This window comes from Chelonia mydas, chromosome 2, assembly GCF_015237465.2.
Source record: "Chelonia mydas isolate rCheMyd1 chromosome 2, rCheMyd1.pri.v2, whole genome shotgun sequence".
NCBI classification, from domain to species: domain Eukaryota; kingdom Metazoa; phylum Chordata; order Testudines; family Cheloniidae; genus Chelonia; species Chelonia mydas.
In genome coordinates, this window is record NC_057850.1 from 155093346 (window position 1) to 155113639 (window position 20294).

Consider the following 20294-nt stretch of genomic DNA (forward strand, 5'->3'; position numbering starts at 1 on the left):
CACATCCTCACTGGGGTCAGAAGGCTCATCGTGAACATTTGTGTCTATATATTGCAGGAGAGCTCCTTCCTGCTTAGATAGCAAAGGAAGCTTTTCTTTCTTTTGCTGAACGCTGCCCCAAAGGGGCGTTTTCTTCTTTCACTCATGACTCCTGTTCTGTGCCAGCTATTGTGGCTCTCAACACTCAGTTGAAGGGGACAAATAAGCAGGCTGGTAGCAGGGCCTGAGTGAGAGAAGCTATCAGCGTCTTAAGGGCCTAACTGGCTCCTCCTACTTCAGTTGACTGCCTGGTCTCCTCAACTGGGTTTAGGGAAACAGGAAGCTCCCTGAGAAGCTGGGGTTAATAAATCTAGGCTCCTGGGGGTGCTAGAGAGGTACATAAGAGCCTCCTCCTCCTCCTCTCTCTCCCTGCAGCTCCTGCTGCTTTCTGTTATTGCCTCTCACCTTTGCTCTTGCCCGCCTGTTACGTCTCTTGTGCCCTCCTTCCCCTCGAGCACATCACTCCACCATCTCTGTGCAGCTAGAGGAGAGAGAATGCATTGCACCTGCAGCAGACACAATTTTCTTCACTCTGGGTCCTGGTGCCTCTCCCTGCTCCCAGTCTGTGGCACCTGCTGCGGCCGCCTCGGTTTGCTCCAGGCCAGCGCTGCCCCGACCCCCGATGCCTCTTTCTCCTCGCGCCCTCAGTCATTTCAGTGCACCACAGAGTAACCGCAGTGATTTACTTGGGAGTGGGAAGTTCCCTTCACTCCAAACCTTTCCCTACTTCGGAGCAGAGCGCGTTTCCCTGCCCGCCGGTCTGCATGAACCCAGAGCCCATCCTGCCTGCCGGAAGCCGGTGGGCTTGTTCCCTCGTCTCAGGTTTCCGGATCGGCCTCTCTACCGGGGGGGGGCGCTCGATCGCAGGCTCCTCCCTTCCCATCAACCACTCGCTGCCGGGGGCGCTCTATGCACAGGTCCCTGCGGGAGGGCGGCCAGGGAGCCCCCCATTCCAGCTGGGGGGCGCACCGGCTCCAGGAGCCCGCTGCCCCTCCCCTCGCAGGACGCCGCGAGCGGCAGGAGGCGGAGGAGGGCGCCGCTGCACGCCTCGCTCTGCGCCTCTCCCGGCTGCGGGGCCGCCATGTCTCCGCTGCGCTGGGGCGCTTGGCTGCTGCTGCTCGCCGGCCCCGCAGCCTCCTCCGCCAGCCCGGCCGACGAGAGCGGCGGGGCGCGGGGAGGGGGCCGCGGGGACGGGGAGCGGGGGGCCCGCGACGAGCCGCAGCGGCAGCAGCACGATTCCTCGTACGGCACCTTCGCCAGCGAGTTCTACGACCTGCGCTACCTCTCCGAGGAGGGTGAGGGGGCCGGGGGGCGCGGGGTGGGGAGCCTCCTGTTGGGGTAGGAGGAGGAAGCTGCAACCCCCGGCCCGCTGAGGTGCCCCGAGGCCGCGGGGGGGCGGGGGGGGCGAATTGAGCTGGGAGGATGAAGCATGCAGCGAGGGCAGGGAGAGGAGCTGGATGCACGGGTGTGTGTGTGTGTGAGAAACATGCAGGAATGAAGGGGAGAGTGGAGCTGAAATGCACCAAGGGGAGCGGGAGAGTGGAGCTGGGTGCACGGAGGGGTGCCGGGGGAGAAGCATATACAGGAGGGAGGGGAATAATGGAGCTAAATGCACTGGGACACGGGGGCGGGGATGGAGCATGCACCCAAGGGGAGGGAGAGGAGGAGCTGGATGCACCGGGGAGGATGAAACATGCAGGAATGAGGGGGAGACTGGAGCTGAAATGCACTGGTGCGGGGTGGGAAGGGAGAATGGAGCTGGATGCCCTGAGACACTGGGGGGGATGCACCAAGGGGAGCTGGAGAGTGGAGCTGGATGAACGGGGGAGGGTGGAGAATATACAGGAGGGAGGGGAATAATGGAGCTAAATGCACTGGAGGGGGAAATATGTGGAGCATGCATCCGAGGGGAGGGAGAGAAGGAGCTGGATGCCCGGGGGAAGATGAAGCGTGCATCGGAATGAGGGGGAGACTGGAGCTGGATGCATTGGGACACTGGGGGGGAATGGAGGGAGCTGGATGCATCGGCAGTGGGAAGCTGCACAAGGCTGGTGGAGGGTCCATGGTGGGGGGATGGGCTGCTCCCTTCTCGATCCCGCTCCTGGCCGGGTCTCCCTCCCCGTCGCCCTGCTGCCCTCCTGTCTGTGCCGTGGAGCCGCCTGGCTCTGTGTTGTCGTTTCAGCACGTTGGCTAGTAACTCGGCGGCGTCCGTTCCCTGCTGTGGCCGGGCGGGGGCCTCCGAGCTGCTGCTGTGGGGCGGTACTTTCTGGGGCACGTTTGGAGCCAGCCCCACGCCCGGCAGCTCCCGTCGTGCACGGCCCGTGGCTCCTGGGGCTGGTGCCGAAAGGGGAGTGTCGGAGGCGAGGCCTGATGCAGGGGGTGAGGCTCCTCGCAAACGAAAAGAGGGAGAGAGAAATCTGCCCTTCTGTGGGTCGGAGCTGTGTTTTGGGTGTCAGACATATTTGCTATTGACAATCAAATGCTCTTCATCATGGGAAAAAGGACTGGCAAAATGAGCATAGCTCCCCCTCCTCTCCCTGGCTTGGGCACCCCTCCTAGCTGCCCTTCCTTTTGGCTGGGGTGCTGAGAGCTCTACCACCAGTCTCAGTTTACAATAACCACTATTGGTGTCTCCAGGCTTTGGAGCAAGAACTTGGAATCAGGCACCGCGACAGTGCTGGGGTCACAGAGATGCCTAATGCTGCGCTCTGCGCTTTTGCAGGGAATACAACCTTGTCTCTCCTAGAGAACACTCAAGTGTTCTCCTCATGGGTACACAGCTTTTCAGGCTAAATGTGTCAAGTCTCTATTACCACCACTTGCAAATCAGGGCTCACGTATACTCCCATTGGGCAGGAGACCGTTGCACTGGACCTCATGCAGAGACTGGAAGACCCAGTTAGGTTTCACATTTCTCTTAGCAGAATATCCTGCTATCTGTAGCCTATTTTATTGTTGGTTCTGAGGTGCAGTCTGTCTTCTGTCCTCAACCATCTATGCAATGGCAGCCAAGCATTCTCTTTTCACAGGTTACCTTGGTATAAAGATGACCTGTGGCAGATGAGGCATATAGGATAGAGACTAATGTCCATGGCAAAAATCATGCAGTCACATTGATTGCAATATTGTTTTAAGTGGTGATGGTGAAGAAAGATTTTCCCTATCTGTGAAATCCATTTGTCAGAGCTTTTCCAGGTGTGTGATGGGTTGATCATGCCTGGTTGCCTCCACTCAGATACAAGAATCAGTTCTTTCTCGCCATCAGAAGTTTTCCAGTTGCTGTGCTGACAAGATTGATGTGATTTAGATCAAAAATTGGCTGCTTTTGTGGTGGCAAAACCATTTCTGGAGGGGACAGATATATCATCTTTTCTGGCACAGTCCTGGACAGTTTCAGTCACAGAGTTTCTAGCTACCATCTGTGATTTGGAGCCTTTACTTTCTTGGCTAGTAAAATGAAGTAGGGCAGTATTATGTCCATTATCCATTGATACTGCTAGTGACTCCTGAGAGGAGCGCTGATTGCCAGCATCCCTCACATGAACAGTTGTTCGGGTTTTGTTTAAGAAGCCGTCATTTTACCATAGCAATCTTACCAGTAATTGCCCTGTTCCTAATCTTACCTTTTGGGGAAAGATTATTGACAGAAATTGTGGCAAGACAATTTGGAAACCGCAGACGCTTCTCATTTCTCTCATCTTGTTCTTTCAGTCTGGCTTTAGGCCTGGATTTGGTATGAAAGCTGTACTCGTCACACTGATCTCTTAGCAATGGAAAGTATTCTCACTGATTTTTAGATCAGTCTGAAGCCCTCCATTCATTTGTGACAAGATTTTCGCTGACTTGTTTGCAGACCATAGCTAGCTTAGACAGTGTTGCACTTGAGTAGTTCTTTCTTTCCTCTCTGAGAAATCCCAATAGGTGATTTGGGGCAATTTCCTGTTTGCCCGGAGGGCTTCCTCTTCCAGGATTCCACAGATTCCATATATTAGCTGAGATCAGCCAGTGAGGTGGGTAGAGCTATTAACAATCCCGAAGATTTAAACCCATGGAGTTTGAGGAAGGACATTCTATTGAAGTCCTTACTCAATCAGGAATTTAGGAATTAACTTCCCTTGCTGGTTGGGTAGAATATGAGTAGTTGATCTTTGGGCCACAGTGCAAGGCTCATTTTGTTTTCTCAGGCTTTTGCCTGAGCAGGGAGGAGAGTGGCTGTGCTGGTGTATAATTTCATATGCGGTGAAGAAGTCTGATTTTTTTTTAACTTTTAAAAAGCCACATGTTATGTTAAATATCATATATGTGCCTAGATATGTATTGAGCATATTTTATACATTTTAAAATAAATAAATGGGGCTGAACTTTAAAGCTTCAAACTTCATGTGTGGCTGAACGTCTTTGAAAAATAGCTGTTTGAAAAGATAGAGGAAGGGAAGGGGTTAAATAACTAGGTTTTAGGCAGTGAAAACTTTCCTTTGTTTGCATGCAGTAAAAGCTTTCAGTTATATTGCTGACTGCAGTATGCACTATGGAGTGGTGCAATAGTGCACAGCTCCAATAGTGTTATAGCGATAGGTGTGTTTCTGTTGAGTGGTGCAGCTTAAAACTCCTGAGGAAGTGAAAACGCAGCTGCAAAACTTCTTAGTGCCACAGCTAGTTCTTTCTTTGTCTGTCAGTTGAAGAAAAGAATATCAAATTCAAATACCAACATAAAGGCTGAAAACCTGACCCCAGAAAGATCAGGAAATTCAAAATGTAAGGTTTCAAAAACGATGTTCACTCAGCCTGTCACGTTTCCTTCCCCACTCTGAACTCTAGGATACAGATGTGGGGACCTGCATGCAAGACCCCCTAAGCTTATCCTTACCAGCTTAGGTTAAAAACTTTCCCAAGGTACAAACTTTGCCTTGTCCTTGAACCATATGCTGCCACCATCAAGCGTTTTAAACGAAGAACAGGGAAAGAGCCCACTTGGAGAAGTCTTCCCCCAAAATATCCCCCCAAGCCCTACACCCCCTTTCCTGGGGAAGGCTTGATAAGAATCCTCACCAATTTGTACAGGTGAACACAGACCCAAACCCTTGGATCTTAAGACCAATGAAAAATCAATCAGGTTCTTAAAAGAAGAATTTTAATTAAAGGAAAGGTAAAAGAATCATCTCTGTAAAATCAGGACGGTAAATACCTTACAGGGTAATCAGATTCAAAACATAGAGAATCCCTCTAGGCAAAACCTTAAATTACAAAGAGACACAAAAACAGGAATATACATTCCATCCAGCACAGCTTATTTTACCAGCCATTAAACAAAAGGAAATCTAATGCATTTCTAGCTAGATTACTTACTAACTTAACAGAAGTTCTGAGGCTGCCTTCCTGATCTGTTCCCGGCAAAAGCATCACACAGACAGACAAACCCTTTGTTCTCCCACCCCCCTCCAGATTTGAAAGTATCTTGTCCTCTCATTGGTCATTTGGGTCAGGTGCCAGCTAGGTTACCTTAGCTTCTTAACCCTTTACAGGTGAAAGGGTTTTGCCTCTGGCCAGGAGGGATTTTATAGCACTGTATACAGAAAAGTGGTTACCCTTCCCTTTATATTTATGACACAGCCTCATTCCACAAAGTGTACTGGTGCCAAATGGGCAGGTGCGTACTGATTTTGAAGCCCTGACTTTTTCATTATCTGGTTGTTTTGTGTTCTGATTTATGTAGTGTATTTTATCTTTAACCTGTCTTTTACCTTTTGATTTAATATAAAATTCATTTTAATTCTAAATGCAGAATTAATCAAAAAGGCCCTGTACATATCTGTGTTGGTTAACTGAAACTATGTTGGTTTAACAGCTTTTAACTTTTAACATTCATTTTCTGGACAGGTTTCAGAGTAACAGCCATGTTAGTCTGTATTCGCAAAAAGAAAAGGAGTACTTGTGGCACCTTAGAGACTAACCCATTTATTTGAGCATAAGCTTTCGTGAGCTACGAAATGCATCCGATGAAGTGAGCTGTAGCTCACGAAAGCTTATGCTCAAATAAATGGGTTAGTCTTTAAGGTGCCACAAGTACTCCTTTTCCATTTTCTGGACAGAGACTCAGGAAACCTGTGCTCACTGCGTAGTTCTGCCACAGATTGCCTAAGGAAATCACTTATTCTCTCTTAGTGGGATTTTTGAAAGTGCCTAAGAGAGTTAGGTGACTAATGCCCATTGAAAGTTCATAGGAGTTAGGTGTCTTCAGATATTTTTGAAAATCCAGTCCTCTGTGATGAGGGTCCCGGGGGTGTGGGAGGGGGGCACGCTGAGATTACTTAAATCAGTGCAAACTGGAAAGAGTGGGGCAGACAAACCCCAAAGCTGGTGGATATTCCAATACTTAGATTCACCAGATAAAACAGCTTCTAGAATAATCTTACTGGTTACACGGAAGCCAAACATAGCAACCCAGCCTTTGGGCTCCCTCCAAGACAGCCAAGTCAAATATGAAAGTTATACTAATCCCAAAGGATTGGACATATCTCCCAAATTAATGAATATTTCAGATCTTATCCAAATACACACTTACAGCCAATTCTTATGAGTACAGTTCTGAGATCAGTTTCATAGTAAAGATGATGAGCTTTCTAGTTGCAAAGACTTCTTAGAATTAGTCCATAATTTCAGTCCAATGTTTCATACCCCGGGTGATCTAGATGCGACTGGAGATATCAGTCTTATGACTCAAACTTCTGCCAAAATAAAGCTCAAGCAGATCTGAGATGAAAGGATCAGATCCCAAGAGTACTTTATACAGTTCCTGGGCTTGGATGAAGAACAGGCTTTTGATGTAACCTTCTGTTTCTCAAACATTACTGGTGATTAACTACATGGATTAACATAAGGTAATTTATCCATTAAGCAGTTCATCACAGACTTTAAAGAGACATGTAGACAGTGACATTATCACACTCACATTTCATCTAAATGTTAATAGTCCCTTTTGATCTCTGAATGAATAGCTATAGAAATAGACAGGAACTGTCTGTTTACACGGTTAACATCTAACAAGATATAACTAAACATGTACAATTATTATTACCTCTAATTCTCTAACAATACAGGTTTACATTTCAAAGTTCTTGCCTATCTAACATGGAATGGCCCGAATTACCATTTACATATTTTCTAACATGTTTCTAAAAGTTGAATCTGGGTCATTTAGCCTGCGAGCTGCTTAACCCTTTCTGACCAGGTGTCATAGCCTCAGTGCCCTATCTTTAAAATGGAGGTAACGGACTCAGTTCTCTACTGGATACAAAGCTCAAGTGCAGTGGAGGAGGGACTAGGAAGGAGCTGATTGCAGATCCCTGATTCCTAGCTGACTTGTGGAAAGACCTTCTGCCAGCAGAGAATCGGGTGTAGTGGCCTCTGGGTCCACTACACCCCCATCCCTCAAAATGCATTTTGCATACAAGATAATCCAACCCAATAATACTTTCTCTTATCTACTCTTTGCATGTTTTGTCTAGTTAGATTGTGAGCTCTTCAGGGCAGGGACTCTCTCTCTTACTAAGTTTATGTACAGTGCCTAGCACAGTGAAGGCCTAATCTTGGTTGGGGCCTCTTAGATACTATTCTAATATAGATAAATAATAACAGTGGCAATATTTTGATGTATTACTCCGCATTCATTATCTAATGGCGGTTTATTCTGATTATACAGGTTACCCTTTCCCTACTGCTCCTCCTGTGGATCCATTTGCAAAAATTAGAGTGGATGATTGTGGAAAAACCAAGGGATGCTTTAGGTTGGTGTAGAATAAAAATGAAGACATCTTTCAGTTTATAAACGTTACTTGACTTCACTAGGGACACTAGTAAATGTCCCACATTCATTTTACTAAATGTTTGTTGTCTGCAGATATTCACCATGATCAGGGACTATGTTGTTCAACACCTGATGAGCACTTACGTAAATAGTCCCATGAGATCAATGGACCACACCTCTGAATAAGTGCTCACCATAATGAGCCAACATGACCCAGTCCTACCATAAAGGGATAATTATTTTTAACACTGTAATTTATTGTATTATACATAAAATACAATATAGTATAGAAATGATATGTTCTACCAATATCTGAAAATTTTATTTATGTGACCACCACCATTAACAGCAACAAATCATGCTGTCTTCAAGTTTTCGATATAGAAACACAGATAAGCTAGAACAAAAAAGCTGTTCATATTTTGCGTGGTAGAAAAAGATACATGTTCTGTTTTCCTATTTCATTCAGGTATGGTAAACCTGGATGTAATGCAGAGACTTGTGACTATTTTCTCAGTTATCGTAGAATAGGAGCTGATGTAGAGTTCGAGTTGAGTGCTGACACTGATGGCTGGGTGGCAGTAGGATTTTCCTCAGACAAGAAAATGGTGAGACCAACAAAATTTAACGTTTCATGTTAACAAGTATATAAGCGTTTATGTATTAGAATAGGCACAGTTTATATTGGATTTGAAAAATATGTGGCAGGTGTAGAGAAAGATACACTTTTAATGAGAAATAATATCTAATGTTTGCATAGTGCTTTTCATCTCTAGTTCGCAGGGCACTTTACAAAGGAGGGGTGAGTATTATTAACCCCAGTTTTACAGATTGGGAAGCAGATCAGGAAATAGAACCCAGGCCTGCTGATGCCTGGTCAAGTTCCCTAGGCACTGGACGCCTCTCTTGAGAATGAAAGACTACGGTGATCTCTGGCTTCTGCTTTTGAACGCAAGACTGTTAATGACTTTGCACCATTTAATTCTAAAAAAAAATTCAAGAATAACAAATTTGTTTTCTAAGTGTTCTGACCAGTGTTTAATGGAGCAAAGTATACATCAGAAATTAGTGAAGTGTAAAGTTTTCTTGAATAAGTCAATTATTTTTCCACTGTATAAATCTGGACTTAACCATTACACTCTCAAGGGGATGCCCACTGCCTCTTTTTTCCACCAACACCCCTCATTCCCAGAAAAGCCAGGTGAATTTACAGAGAAAATTATTATTGCTAATTTAAATATATATGCTATATAAAATGAACAAATAGAAATAGGCTTCTTTGCTTTTTAAAAAAGTTTTTGAACAAGGTTGCCTCATATTTATTCTTGTTCCTGTGATTTTTATATTTCAGAAGCATTGTTTTTATTGGGGTTTTATGAGGAAAGCAAGAATTGAGGACTATAATTCTGATATATAAATAGTGATTCTCATTAATGTATTTAAGATTAGAACACAGTTTATAATGCTATCTATAATTGATTGCATATTGAAACATACCCATCTGCAACTGAAAATAGTGTTTATGTAATACATCCCTAGTCAGAGGGCAAGTGGAGTTATAAAGTTGCATGTGAATTCTATACACTGGAAAATGGGAGAGTGTTTAATGATCCTTAATCAGAGCCCCCTGAAGCAATAGAAGACTCCCACTGGTATCAGCTGCTGACTTTGGCTCAGGCCCAAAATGAGGAACACAAAGAAAATGTGAGGAGGGATGCATTACCATCCTACCCACGTAAATGGTATTATGGTGGAAATAAAAGATATGCGTCATGTAGTCTTAAGAAATAGTTGTAGGGACACATTTTTAAAGGTATTTAAGAGCCTCAAGATACAGATAGGTACTTAGTGGGATTTTCAAAAGCACCTAGGCACTTAACTCTCCCAAGCACCTGTCTGTACCTTGAAAAATCTGGCCCCTACTCTATATCAGATTAACAGTGGTAACATGCAGCCTTATCATATATCCAGTAGATGGCACCCCTGCACAATCATAATTTTAAAGTGAATGATTTGGTTTTCAAACCTGCTATGTATGAGGTGCTGTACGTCACTTAATCAGGCTACAATGCCATTTGTCATTTCAGTCTTTATTGCTTGTTGTATCTGTTAATTTAATCTATTTTCCCAGTAATTTCCCAGCCAAACAAGTGTCCTAGAATATGTAGGGTTTGTTGTTGTAAATGACTCTGAGCTTTTTGGCAAAAGCTCCTCATCAACAAAATTCTGCCTTCGTGGAATCAAGTCCCTGTTTCTGGCCTGAGCAGCCTGACACAATTCAGGGAAGAAAAGCATCTTGATTCCTTGATGGATTATTTCTTCATTGCCCTGTGCAGCTTTTAGTATTCTTCCTTGGTCTTGAATAGCATAATGCTTGTTCCATTTTTGTGCTCTCTCTCCTGTTAAGATTTGTACTCCTTTTCTGTTAATTTAGGTTCTGATTTTATTATTTTTATTTGTTGACTCGGAACCATATTCTGATACACTTGCTCATGCTGAATAGTACATTTCTCTACTATTCGTTCAGTTGAAGTGGATGGGACACTCGTGGAATGTGTTGCCACCCTTTGTGAGCAAAGGTGTCAGAGTCTGGCCCCTATTTATTCAGTGCCAACAATGTGCTTGTCACTGTAGTATGCTCAGAAATAAGGACAATCCATGTCTTGAAGCATTTACAGTCTAAAAGACAGAGAAGTGGGACCCACTGAGAACTCCAGAGGTAGGGGTAATTAGTAAGGCTTTGTTTGTTTGACCTATAATTATTATGAATTAACTTTTTGTGGGCATAATGCAAGAAGTCAGTTTTAAGGAGAGATTTCAATTAAGAGAAAGTGGTTGTTCATGGTGAACTGAGGTCATTCCATACAAAGGGGGCACTGTAGAAAAAATGCACAGAGATGGGTGGAGAAGAGGAACTGAATAGGGCATCATGTCTGGCATCACTGGCGGAGTTATGGGGGGGGGGAACCTGATAGGAAAAAAACCCCAAGATGTAGGGCAGGGTGGAGTTCTGCAGAACCTTACCAACGAAGACCTAGGAAGTTTAAATTCAATGTGGCATGTAAAGGAGAACCAGTAGAAAGATTCCAGATAAGGATGACATGGCAAGAACAACTAGGCAAGGAAAATAATTAAAAATCCGTGTTTTTTTAAAATTGATTGGGTTGATGTGTTAGGGAGCTACATGGCAATTTTGACTACAGAATAGTTCAAAACAACATTTTAACTTTGTTTTGTGTTTGGTTTTTTAATGTGAAAGGTGCTGTTTTTTTTTTTTTAACAATCTCCTTGTCCTTAGAGGTGAAGAATTTTTGCTCAAACTTATAAAAAAATAAATTAAACCTTTAAACACAAATTAAGCCTGAGGTGAAAGTTTTTGAAAACTGTGACTGAAAACAGGAGGTTAGAATGAAAGCCCTTATATAACCTCAACTGTAGCAGTCATCACCTCTCCCACATTAATACCGAGCACCTGGAGCTTTTCAAATCCATGTCTTACCTAGTTCTTCCATTTTTCAGCAGTTTTGTAAGAATCTACACAGCAGTGGCAGCTAAATTAATGTGCCACCCCTTACTTTGTCCCCATCCATTTTGTTCCCCAAAAGCAGTTTGTGCAACCAGGATTAGGTGAGCAAAGACAGTTATGAATCTTTTGCAACATGCATAAAAGGACAGACTTACTTAAGGATAAAGTCAGCAAACACTATTGCCTCCTTCAATGTGACACATTGATGACATTAGTACTATGGCTGTGGGGTATGTTGTTACCCAGTACTAACATCTACACCACTGGCAGTAACCCAATCTTTAGTTGCCAACAACCTACAAAAGTTTAAGATTTATTCCTGATATTAATGCTTCTAGAAGGCTATACTTTTGTAAGTAATATTGTGCCCTGAACAGTTAAGTATCTTTGCTGTGTCAATAGTGTTTTTGAATAATTGTTTTAGGAATACAGTACTTCTATGAATAGCCTACACAAGTAATTGTCATCATACTTTTTTTTCATCCACTTGTTTGTTTCTCAGATTGTGTTTCTTTGTCACTGCCTACAATATCTGCAGAAGCAAATTTGCCGTTGGTTAGTTCTGTTAGTATTTTATAGTATTCAACTTGTTTAACTGAATTCCTACTTTGCACTTGGGTGATATATATTAAGGGAAGGAATTAGGAAAAACACTATTGAATTAAAGTAGATTCCTTGCAGTTACGCAATTAACCCTTTAGATATTTTAGATTTGTTTCCTACTGTTGATTAGATTATATAGCATTTAATGTAATGAACTTTGCACCCCAAAAGTTCTGTTCTTCCTCTGTTTTTGTTGTGGTACAATATCCAGGAAGTTCACATATTTTGAACAATAAAAAAATGTTACTTTTTCTTTCTTGTTACTTAAATTATGTCAGGCAGTTGCCATCCTACTAGAATTTGGTATACGTCTTGATGAAAATCAAAAGGTGGCTTGCATACCCATAAATAGATAGAAAAAGTAAATATTACCATTGACATTTTTCTGCACAATCTGCAGGTGGAAGTATCCAGGGATTTGTACAATGAAAGGGGGAACTAGAGCTTTTATTATGTCATCTTTCATAGTGAAAATTATGTAATGCGAATACTTTTATGGATATGAAAAAAAATTATTACTTGTTGAGTTTTCTTGCTAAAAGTAAAACTTTCAAAAGATAGAACTCTGACTCATTTCTTTCCTACCGTGTAGGGTGGAGATGACGTCATGGCTTGTGTTCACGATGATAATGGAAGGGTCCGAATACAGCACTTTTATAATGTTGGTCAGTGGGCTAAAGAGATCCAGAGAAATCCAGCTAGAGATGAAGAAGGGATTTTTGAAAACAACCGTGTGACTTGTCGATTTAAACGTCCTGTGTATGTTCCCAGAGATGAAACTATTGTAGATCTTCACTTGAGCTGGTACTATTTGTTTGCTTGGGGTCCAGCAATTCAGGGTAAGTTGATGGTATGCGGCTACGACTGCGTTCTTCAATCTATTCCATCATTGTAAAAGGAATTAAAATAGTTTGCAAAAGATGTTCCGATTTCTGTTTACAATAGCAGTGTGTGTATATATGTAAATTAAGGGGGCACTGTCAAGTTAAGTCATATAAAAATTCCTTACGTACTCTTTTTGATTATCTCTACTCCCAAAAGGTAAAATTGATTGTATATGCTTCAAAATGACCAGTTCATGATTCTTCTGAAGGATATTGTTCATAGTTCGTTGTTCAGGTTTTGTATGATTTATTCAGAGTTTTACCTTCTGGCACTATGTTAACTGTTGATGTAATGCTGTGTTTTTGTGAAGATTTCCTATTTGGCTAGAAACACCATTTTAAACTTATGAAAATCCTCCTTTTGGTATAGTAACTAGCAATGAGAGGAGGTGAGGTTATCTAGTGGAAAAGAAAGAAAAATCAGAAGTAGTTTAATTCACATGCTATGCTCATCTCTTTTTCTATCCTTTGTCTATTAAAGGTTCTATAACTCGGCATGACATAGACTCACCGCCTGTATCAGAGCGTGTTGTCAGTATTTACAAGTATGAAGACATTTTTATGCCATCAGCTGCCTATCAGACCTTTTCTTCTCCATTCTGTTTGCTTCTTATTGTTGCACTGACCTTTTATTTATTGATGGGAACCCCATGATCACAGCTGGATATGTATGGAAGATAGTGAGAATTTGTTAGTGAGAGTTCCTCAGGATGGATGAATTTTCTGTTGGAATTCATATCACATGATCGTCTAGCTGCTTTGTTGACAATTTCATCTTCTCAGCAAGGAAATAACCTCTCCTTTGAGCAGTAATGGTGTGCCAAATAATTAAGAATAATCAAGGAGCAAGTAACAAACCACTTCCAGTGTAACTACTAGTTGTTTAATGAAAAATACTTTTGTAAAATGTGTGTGTGTGTGTTGGGGGGAATTTAGTAATGGACATATAGAATCAAATTATTTAATACACAGTTTCCTTCAATTCAAGAACTAAACGTTGGGGAAATATTGTCTGTTAAATACTTGTGGTGCAGATAGCACACCTGTAAGTGCAGTTTCTGAACTCAAAGTCAGGGTACTGTCACAGCACCGCTGTTTAATAAGGACTGCTTTGTGATAATGGGCTTTCAGCTCCCAAAATACTTTGAATTTGACAAAAGCAACTCACAGGTCTAAATGGTTCTGGTGCTTTCCAAAACCAGAAAATGCTTCACATTCCCAGTACAAACAAAATTAAACTTTCCATTGCAGAATTCTAATAATTCTCTGTACTATAAAAATAATTCTTAGACACAGCCATACTTAAGAAGACATAGCTAAGCTTTTTATTAATGAGAGATGATGCTATATAAACAAGAAAAAAGAAAATTAATGCTGATATAAATTCTTCATGATACAGAAAAATGCCTAAAAGTATATAGACTACAGAAGCCCCTGCAAGCCATAAGACATCTTCCAGTAGGCAAAGTAAGTTTCTTTTTTTATGAAAAAATGTTATTTAGATGTAAACGTCTTTTAAACAGCTGTTTTGCAGTAACCATAAAGTGTCTGTTCTCACCTTGCTATCTGCCCTAAATTCCATTCATGTTAAAGATGAGCAGGAGCAGCAGCTCATTGTTCCCAGAGCAATGCAAACATGATCTATGGTACTAATATGAAAATATGGGAATAAATAAAAAGAGCCTTAAATTCAGTTCCATCAGAATCATAGGTAAAATCATATTTATCCAATGAGGAAAAAGACAATTCAACCATGAAAATAGATTTGAATTTTCTAACCTTCAAAGCAGTATTACAAAAAGGGAAAGAAAATAGTTAAGTGTTATTGTAAATGGGAGTGGCAGAAATGTATCAAATGAAGAATAGATCACAACTTATTCTAAAATGTTTTGGGTTATTGCTGTACATTTTTACTGTCTACATGATAGGAAATTTATGATTACCTTAAACAGGGAAGCAGCTGTCTCTTAAATACCTGATCTTGCAGATAACACATGCACAAATCTTCCATCCACTCAAATGGGAGTTCTGCATGCTTTAGGGTTGCAGGTTCAGTCCCTAAGTTATACTATGTATTAGGCTGTTGTACAAAGAGTACACAGCGCTTGACATGTTTGAGAACTCTTTAGCGCTGTGTACTTGTAGAGTGTCTTATTTGAGATGATGTTTCCATCTTAGTTATTGCATGGTGAGGTAATAAGAAAAAAAATAATTGGAGTTTTGTAATTTGTGCATTATTACTCACAGTATAAAATTCAAAGGTTGATTTTTTTAAGGCTTTGCATTCCTCGAAACTGTGTGCTTAAAGTATGTAAATTTTCAGTTTAAATGGTTATTTACCTCCCTAGCAAGCATTTTGTCCGTATTTAAAATTGCAACATTTGTTTAAAAAAAGGAGTATTAATTAGAAAAGTTTACACTTTAAAGTGCTTCATAAATAGTGACTTTATCTTAGTGCATTTCAGTAAGTGAATCCTCTATACCTGATTAACCAACTAATTAAATATGTGATATAGTTGTAGTGGGTCAGATCCTTGTCCCTGATAGGGTCTGCTTTGTGGAACTCTGGGAGCAAATCATAGCCTTAATGTGTTCTAAGCAGACAGCTGAGATTCTTCTGGTGTAGCAGAATCCTTTGATGGCATAGATCTGGGTAGCTGGCTCTATGCCATAGTCTCTAACACTGGAGAGAAGAATGTGGTCAAAGCATGCTGTGTGTCCCATGTGCTGCTTAAATTACAGCAGGGAGCCTGTTCAGCTCCCAGCCCATGGCCAGTTTTACTACCAGCATAAGTTAAAGCAGTCTCAGGCCTGCTCTAATTTAGAGGCACTTACAGTAGCCCACAAGGGGCTGTTCCAGCAGCTATAGATTACTGGAGCATAACACAAACCTATCTTTGCTCTCCTGCCTCCACTTGACTCCTGCTCGCCCTCAAAATTGAGGTCAGTATATACAAAGACAGTAAAAATAACACTAAGATACAAAGAGATTTAATCAGCCTGACAAAAGTAAACAGATTCAGAGCTGAGGCTAAACCTTTGCACTTATTGTATTCCTTTGTGTCATGCTCGTGGAGAATATACACTATTTCAGATTACAGAGCTTTCAGGGCTGGTGGCTGAGCCTATGCCATACATTAAGGCAAACTTCACTTTTGCCTTCACTTTCAGATTCTGTTTTTGTGAGTTAAAGTTCACCCTTTACCTGAGATTAATGTATTTTTTTTGGTTGTACTTTCCTTTTGTTCAGATATTAGTAGCAGTTTGCACTTTTATAGCACCAAGGATCTCAAAGTGATTAGCTGGCCCTATTTAGCCTTCCTTAATAATAGAGAAAAATACAGCAAGTCTACCAAAAAAAAAAAAAGAGAGAGAGAGAGAGAGAGAAACTATACTACTCTTCAGCTTTTCAACTGATGTTTGAGTTTGTATCTATTAATTATTATTCTACTATACCATAATTTTACATACTTTACTGATATTAAAAAGGCATAATCCCCGCCCCCAAAAATTTAATGTTCAAGGGGGGATGGAAGAGGGTTTAAGGAGAGTGGAAGGCTACAAACAGCCATTGAGGATTAGAGGTATGAGAGTGGATAATAGTGGAAAAGTAGAACTGCTTGGCCAAGAACAGAGCAGAAGGAAGAAAGAACAAGCCTATATGGAAGAAAGTTGGCAAGATCATGGGACTTTCTCCATGAGCATCTCTACAGAGCAGGAGCAGAGATAATAAAGGTGAGGAGAGAAACAAGGCTGGGAACTTAATATATATTCTGTATTGGAAAGATATTATCTATAGCAAAGTCCCCTTTTCACTACAGCATCACTGCAATCTTGCTTCCTAAATGGAAGGTGTCTCCTACTACCGAATAACAGAGACTTCTGGCAATGCCTATCACCCACCCTCTCCCCCAAGTCAGAATAGGGTACATGGTAGTTAAAGTAGCACCAGGTTGGAAATGAAACATCAGAAGCAACCCAGTTTCAGAATTTTCACCAAGTAAAGTTGCTTGGACTGCTAATATTTGGAGAGGACAGGAAAAGGGTGAAACTGCAGCAACGCTGTAATTAGGTTTGGAAGGATTAGATTTTTAACAGTAAATGTAAATAAACATTGATTTCAACACACACCCAGAAACCAACAAAAAATATTTCCATTTATGATAACTGAAATTTGCAGATAGGCAAAATTCAGCTTGAACGCTTGTTAGAGTTTGATTTAAGGATATGTACTTTGTATATTTTGAAGTGGTGATGTTGATAATTTGTGTTAATGGTTATAAAGTTTTAACATTTTGAATTTCCAATTCTGCTGCCATTAAATAATTGTCTCCCTCCCCATAATTTCCCAAAACTGTGAAAATTTAAATCAAATAAAAGTGGGGCAAAAATGCTTTAACTCTATAATTGTGCACGACTGTGAACATTGAAAAAAATACTTCAAAATAAACATCAATATTATCAGTCAGTTATAATACAAAATTGAAGTCTGCCAAGCCTAACTATAACAGAGAGGAAAGGTCTGAACTTTAGTGAAATTTGACTCTTGATATAATACCTCTTTAGTAGTAACTGAGCATGCCCCGTAACTGTTTCTTATATGTTGTTGTTTTAAATACTAAAAAGCAGTAGTTAGTCCCTGATATGATGAAGTACTGTAAACTTGCTTTACATTTTTTATTGCTTGTGGAGGGTGCCCTGGAAACTAAAGTCCTCTTTACCCACAGAAGCTGTATGCAGCAATGCATGCTTCTTCATACCTCCCTAACTAATGTGTATCAACCCCGACCAGGAGAGTCAATCTCTAGGGAGAGGATAGTTTAGTCTCCATACCAAATCATTTCTTAGCCTACTTACTGAGATTACTAATGAATTGGCCATTAAAGAACAGTTTCAAAAGGCTTCCATTTTGTGTACGAGGTGAATTAATTGTATAGTTACCTGGCACACATGCACAAATGCAGGCACAGGAACGTGCATGGAAATTTTGCGTGTACACAATTAGGAGGCCTTTGGAAATATGGCCCAGATTGGTCTTTTCCAACATTATCTGTATAACCAACAAAAGGCATTAGTTACCACCTGGGACCATGTATCTGTATAAAAAAATTTTTTTTTAGCTGTGAGTTCTGCTTATTATGTTAATCATAGTGTTACCTTGTGCTCCCTTTGTCCATCTTCACCTGTTGCCTCTCATTTTATACATAGATTGTAAGCTCCTTGGAGCAAGAATCAGATTTTTGTTACGTATGTACAGTGCCTGGTGCAATGGGACCCTGCCTCCTCCACGGGGGCCTCTAAATGCTACCACCAGACAAATAATAAATATAATAATTTGGCCTGTTTTTCCCAGAAAGAAAGAATGAGATAGGAAAGAGAGAGAAAAAGAAGAGGGAAGGGAAGCACAGCTGAAGACTCCCTTTTTACTTTCATAAAAACATATAATCTCATACAGTTTGTTTATAGTAGAAAAGGTCTTAAAACCTAAATTACAACATTACAAACTAAACAGTATTACTGATTTTATGAAGTATTTAAATAGAGGGTAATTCAGTTACCCAAAATTCAAAAGCAGAATAACCCTGTTTTCATACTCGAAAGAAACTGTAGTGGGGAAAACTCTGCCTCTTCTCGTCCCACTCCTCCCCGCCACACACACTTGCTTTGCTGCACTCCAGTGGTACAAAGGGATAAGAGACATTTAACTCCCCTGTTATGGTTATCCCTATCTTTAGGATGTCCCCAGCTGATGTAAATGTAGCAGAGCTGTCATTCATTTATGTCACCCTCTGCACAATCACCACCATATGGTGGGGGATGAGGGGAGTGAATGGAACATGATGTGCTAACAGCTAATCTTTTTGAGACCATTGCAAACTGATACAGGTTAAAGAAGCACTCAGGCTGAGCAAAGAATCAGGATCTGCAACCACCTTTCAGCAGAACCCAGAATAATTTAGATGCAGCAGATATTATAGCTGTTATGTGATAAATCCAGTGCAAATTTAGCACAGAGTTGGCTGCTTAATAAAATTACAATTCATTTGTTTATGTAAAAGGTCCAGCATAGAAACCTTGGGATTGCCATACCAGATCAGACTAATACCAGTATCCTGTCTTTCATCGTGGCAATTATAGATGCTTCCATGTTAAGGCTACCCAGATCATGGTTTGAAGTCCTTGCTGGACCTCAGCCTGTGCTGCTTATGCTGCTCCCAGTCATTGTGGGCAAGTGAGTGGAGAGACTGTGGGGAAGTAGAGTGAGCCAAATGTGCCTCCTCCCCCTATTTCCCAGCAATGTACCAGACAGCAGAGCGGGTGAGTGCAAGGCAGAATGTAAGCTGTGTCCCTTTCAGAGCTCTCTCATCTCCTCAGCTCTCTTCCAGGGATAGTGCAAGTATGCCTCCCCATATTCAGGACAGAGGCTAAAAGATTATAAATAAAGCTCTAGTTTTTTTTAATGTATGTTGTCTTTTAACATCATTGGATGCCCCCTTGTTTTGCCACTATGAAATGGGGTAAACAGGAATCCCCACTCTGTCACTCTGAGAGCAGAAGGCGGGGGCCCGCAAGGGTTCTAAAAATTAATACTTACCACTCCAGGCTTGTATTAAACTCCCATAGTTACAGCTTTTCTCTTGGCTTGGTAAATGCTGCCACCACCCAAATGCAAAAAAAAACAAAACAACCCTTTGAACCCAGGAAGGAGCACTTGGGAATTCCTCCCTGTGGGGTACCCTCAAGGGGAAGAGCTGAGAAATAAAACAAAGGAAATTAGCTGTGGCTATCAGCTAATCAAACAACATGCACAAACCTCGTAGGACACCAAAAAATCCAGTCCTGTTCTTAATAAAGGTAAATTTTATTAAAAACAAAAGGGAAAAAATACATCTGGAACTTAGGCTTTTGCTAGATTTTAAAGGAGCAATTCCAAAAATAAAGCACCCAAAATAGCTTTCTTGGGGGGTTCAGCTTAAAGGTTACAAACAACCAAAAGCATCAGGGGGTTAGCACAGAGGAGATCTACAAGCCTTAAAAAATAAATAAACCTGATCTAGCTAAACATTCTAATCTACTTACACATTTGGAGTTTCAGATAAGTAGTTCTAGGTATGATCTGATGATTTATGATCATACCTGGCTTAAAGCTATACACAGCATTTCTGCTGCCCTCTGTAGGAGTTCCTGCCTGACTATCTTTATACCACTCATTATTTTCTCTCTGTCATGTGTCACCTCCAGCTAATATCCCCAAATAGAACAAACTTGGTTCTGCTTAGAACTGTGTCAGAAGGAACCATGTGCTTTTTCCTTCCCTAGAAGCTGGCTGCAAATAGCACTGTAAAATTACAGAAAAGGAGTATCATTTTTTTTCCACGGAGATCCATTGTGGGAGTCCTAATATTATTGAAATGGTTGTACGTACACTGTATAATTA

The 20294-nt window shown here is 41.4% G+C and overlaps 1 protein-coding gene and 1 long non-coding RNA gene across 2 annotated transcripts; both read left to right on the top strand.

Annotated features, from left to right (window-relative positions):
* The first annotated feature begins 925 nt into the window (after nucleotides 1-925).
* Nucleotides 926-19723, top strand: FRRS1L (ferric chelate reductase 1 like). The gene is made up of 5 exons (XM_037889911.2): nucleotides 926-1334; nucleotides 7739-7823; nucleotides 8313-8451; nucleotides 12565-12811; nucleotides 13338-19723. The coding sequence occupies exons 1-5, from the start codon at nucleotides 1121-1123 to the stop codon at nucleotides 13508-13510; spliced, it is 858 nt and encodes a 285-aa protein (XP_037745839.1). The 5' UTR covers nucleotides 926-1120; the 3' UTR covers nucleotides 13511-19723.
* On the top strand, nucleotides 1721-6745 carry LOC122464621. Its single transcript, XR_006288819.1, has 3 exons — nucleotides 1721-1771; nucleotides 4716-4794; nucleotides 6729-6745. It is a non-coding gene; the product is annotated as an uncharacterized LOC122464621 (long non-coding RNA).
* Nucleotides 19724-20294: the final 571 nt, after the last annotated feature.

What these genes read in the sequence shown, in the direction of transcription:
- FRRS1L (XM_037889911.2), top strand. Translation starts at nt 1,121, where the DNA reads ATGTCTCCGCTGCGCTGGGGCGCTTGGCTGCTGCTGCTCGCCGGCCCC. An exon ending in GCGCTACCTCTCCGAGGAGG is followed by an intron (nt 1,335 to 7,738) that starts GTGAGGGGGCCG and finishes CTGATTATACAG; the next exon opens with GTTACCCTTTCCCTACTGCT. An exon ending in TTTCCTCAGACAAGAAAATG is followed by an intron (nt 8,452 to 12,564) that starts GTGAGACCAACA and finishes CCTACCGTGTAG; the next exon opens with GGTGGAGATGACGTCATGGC.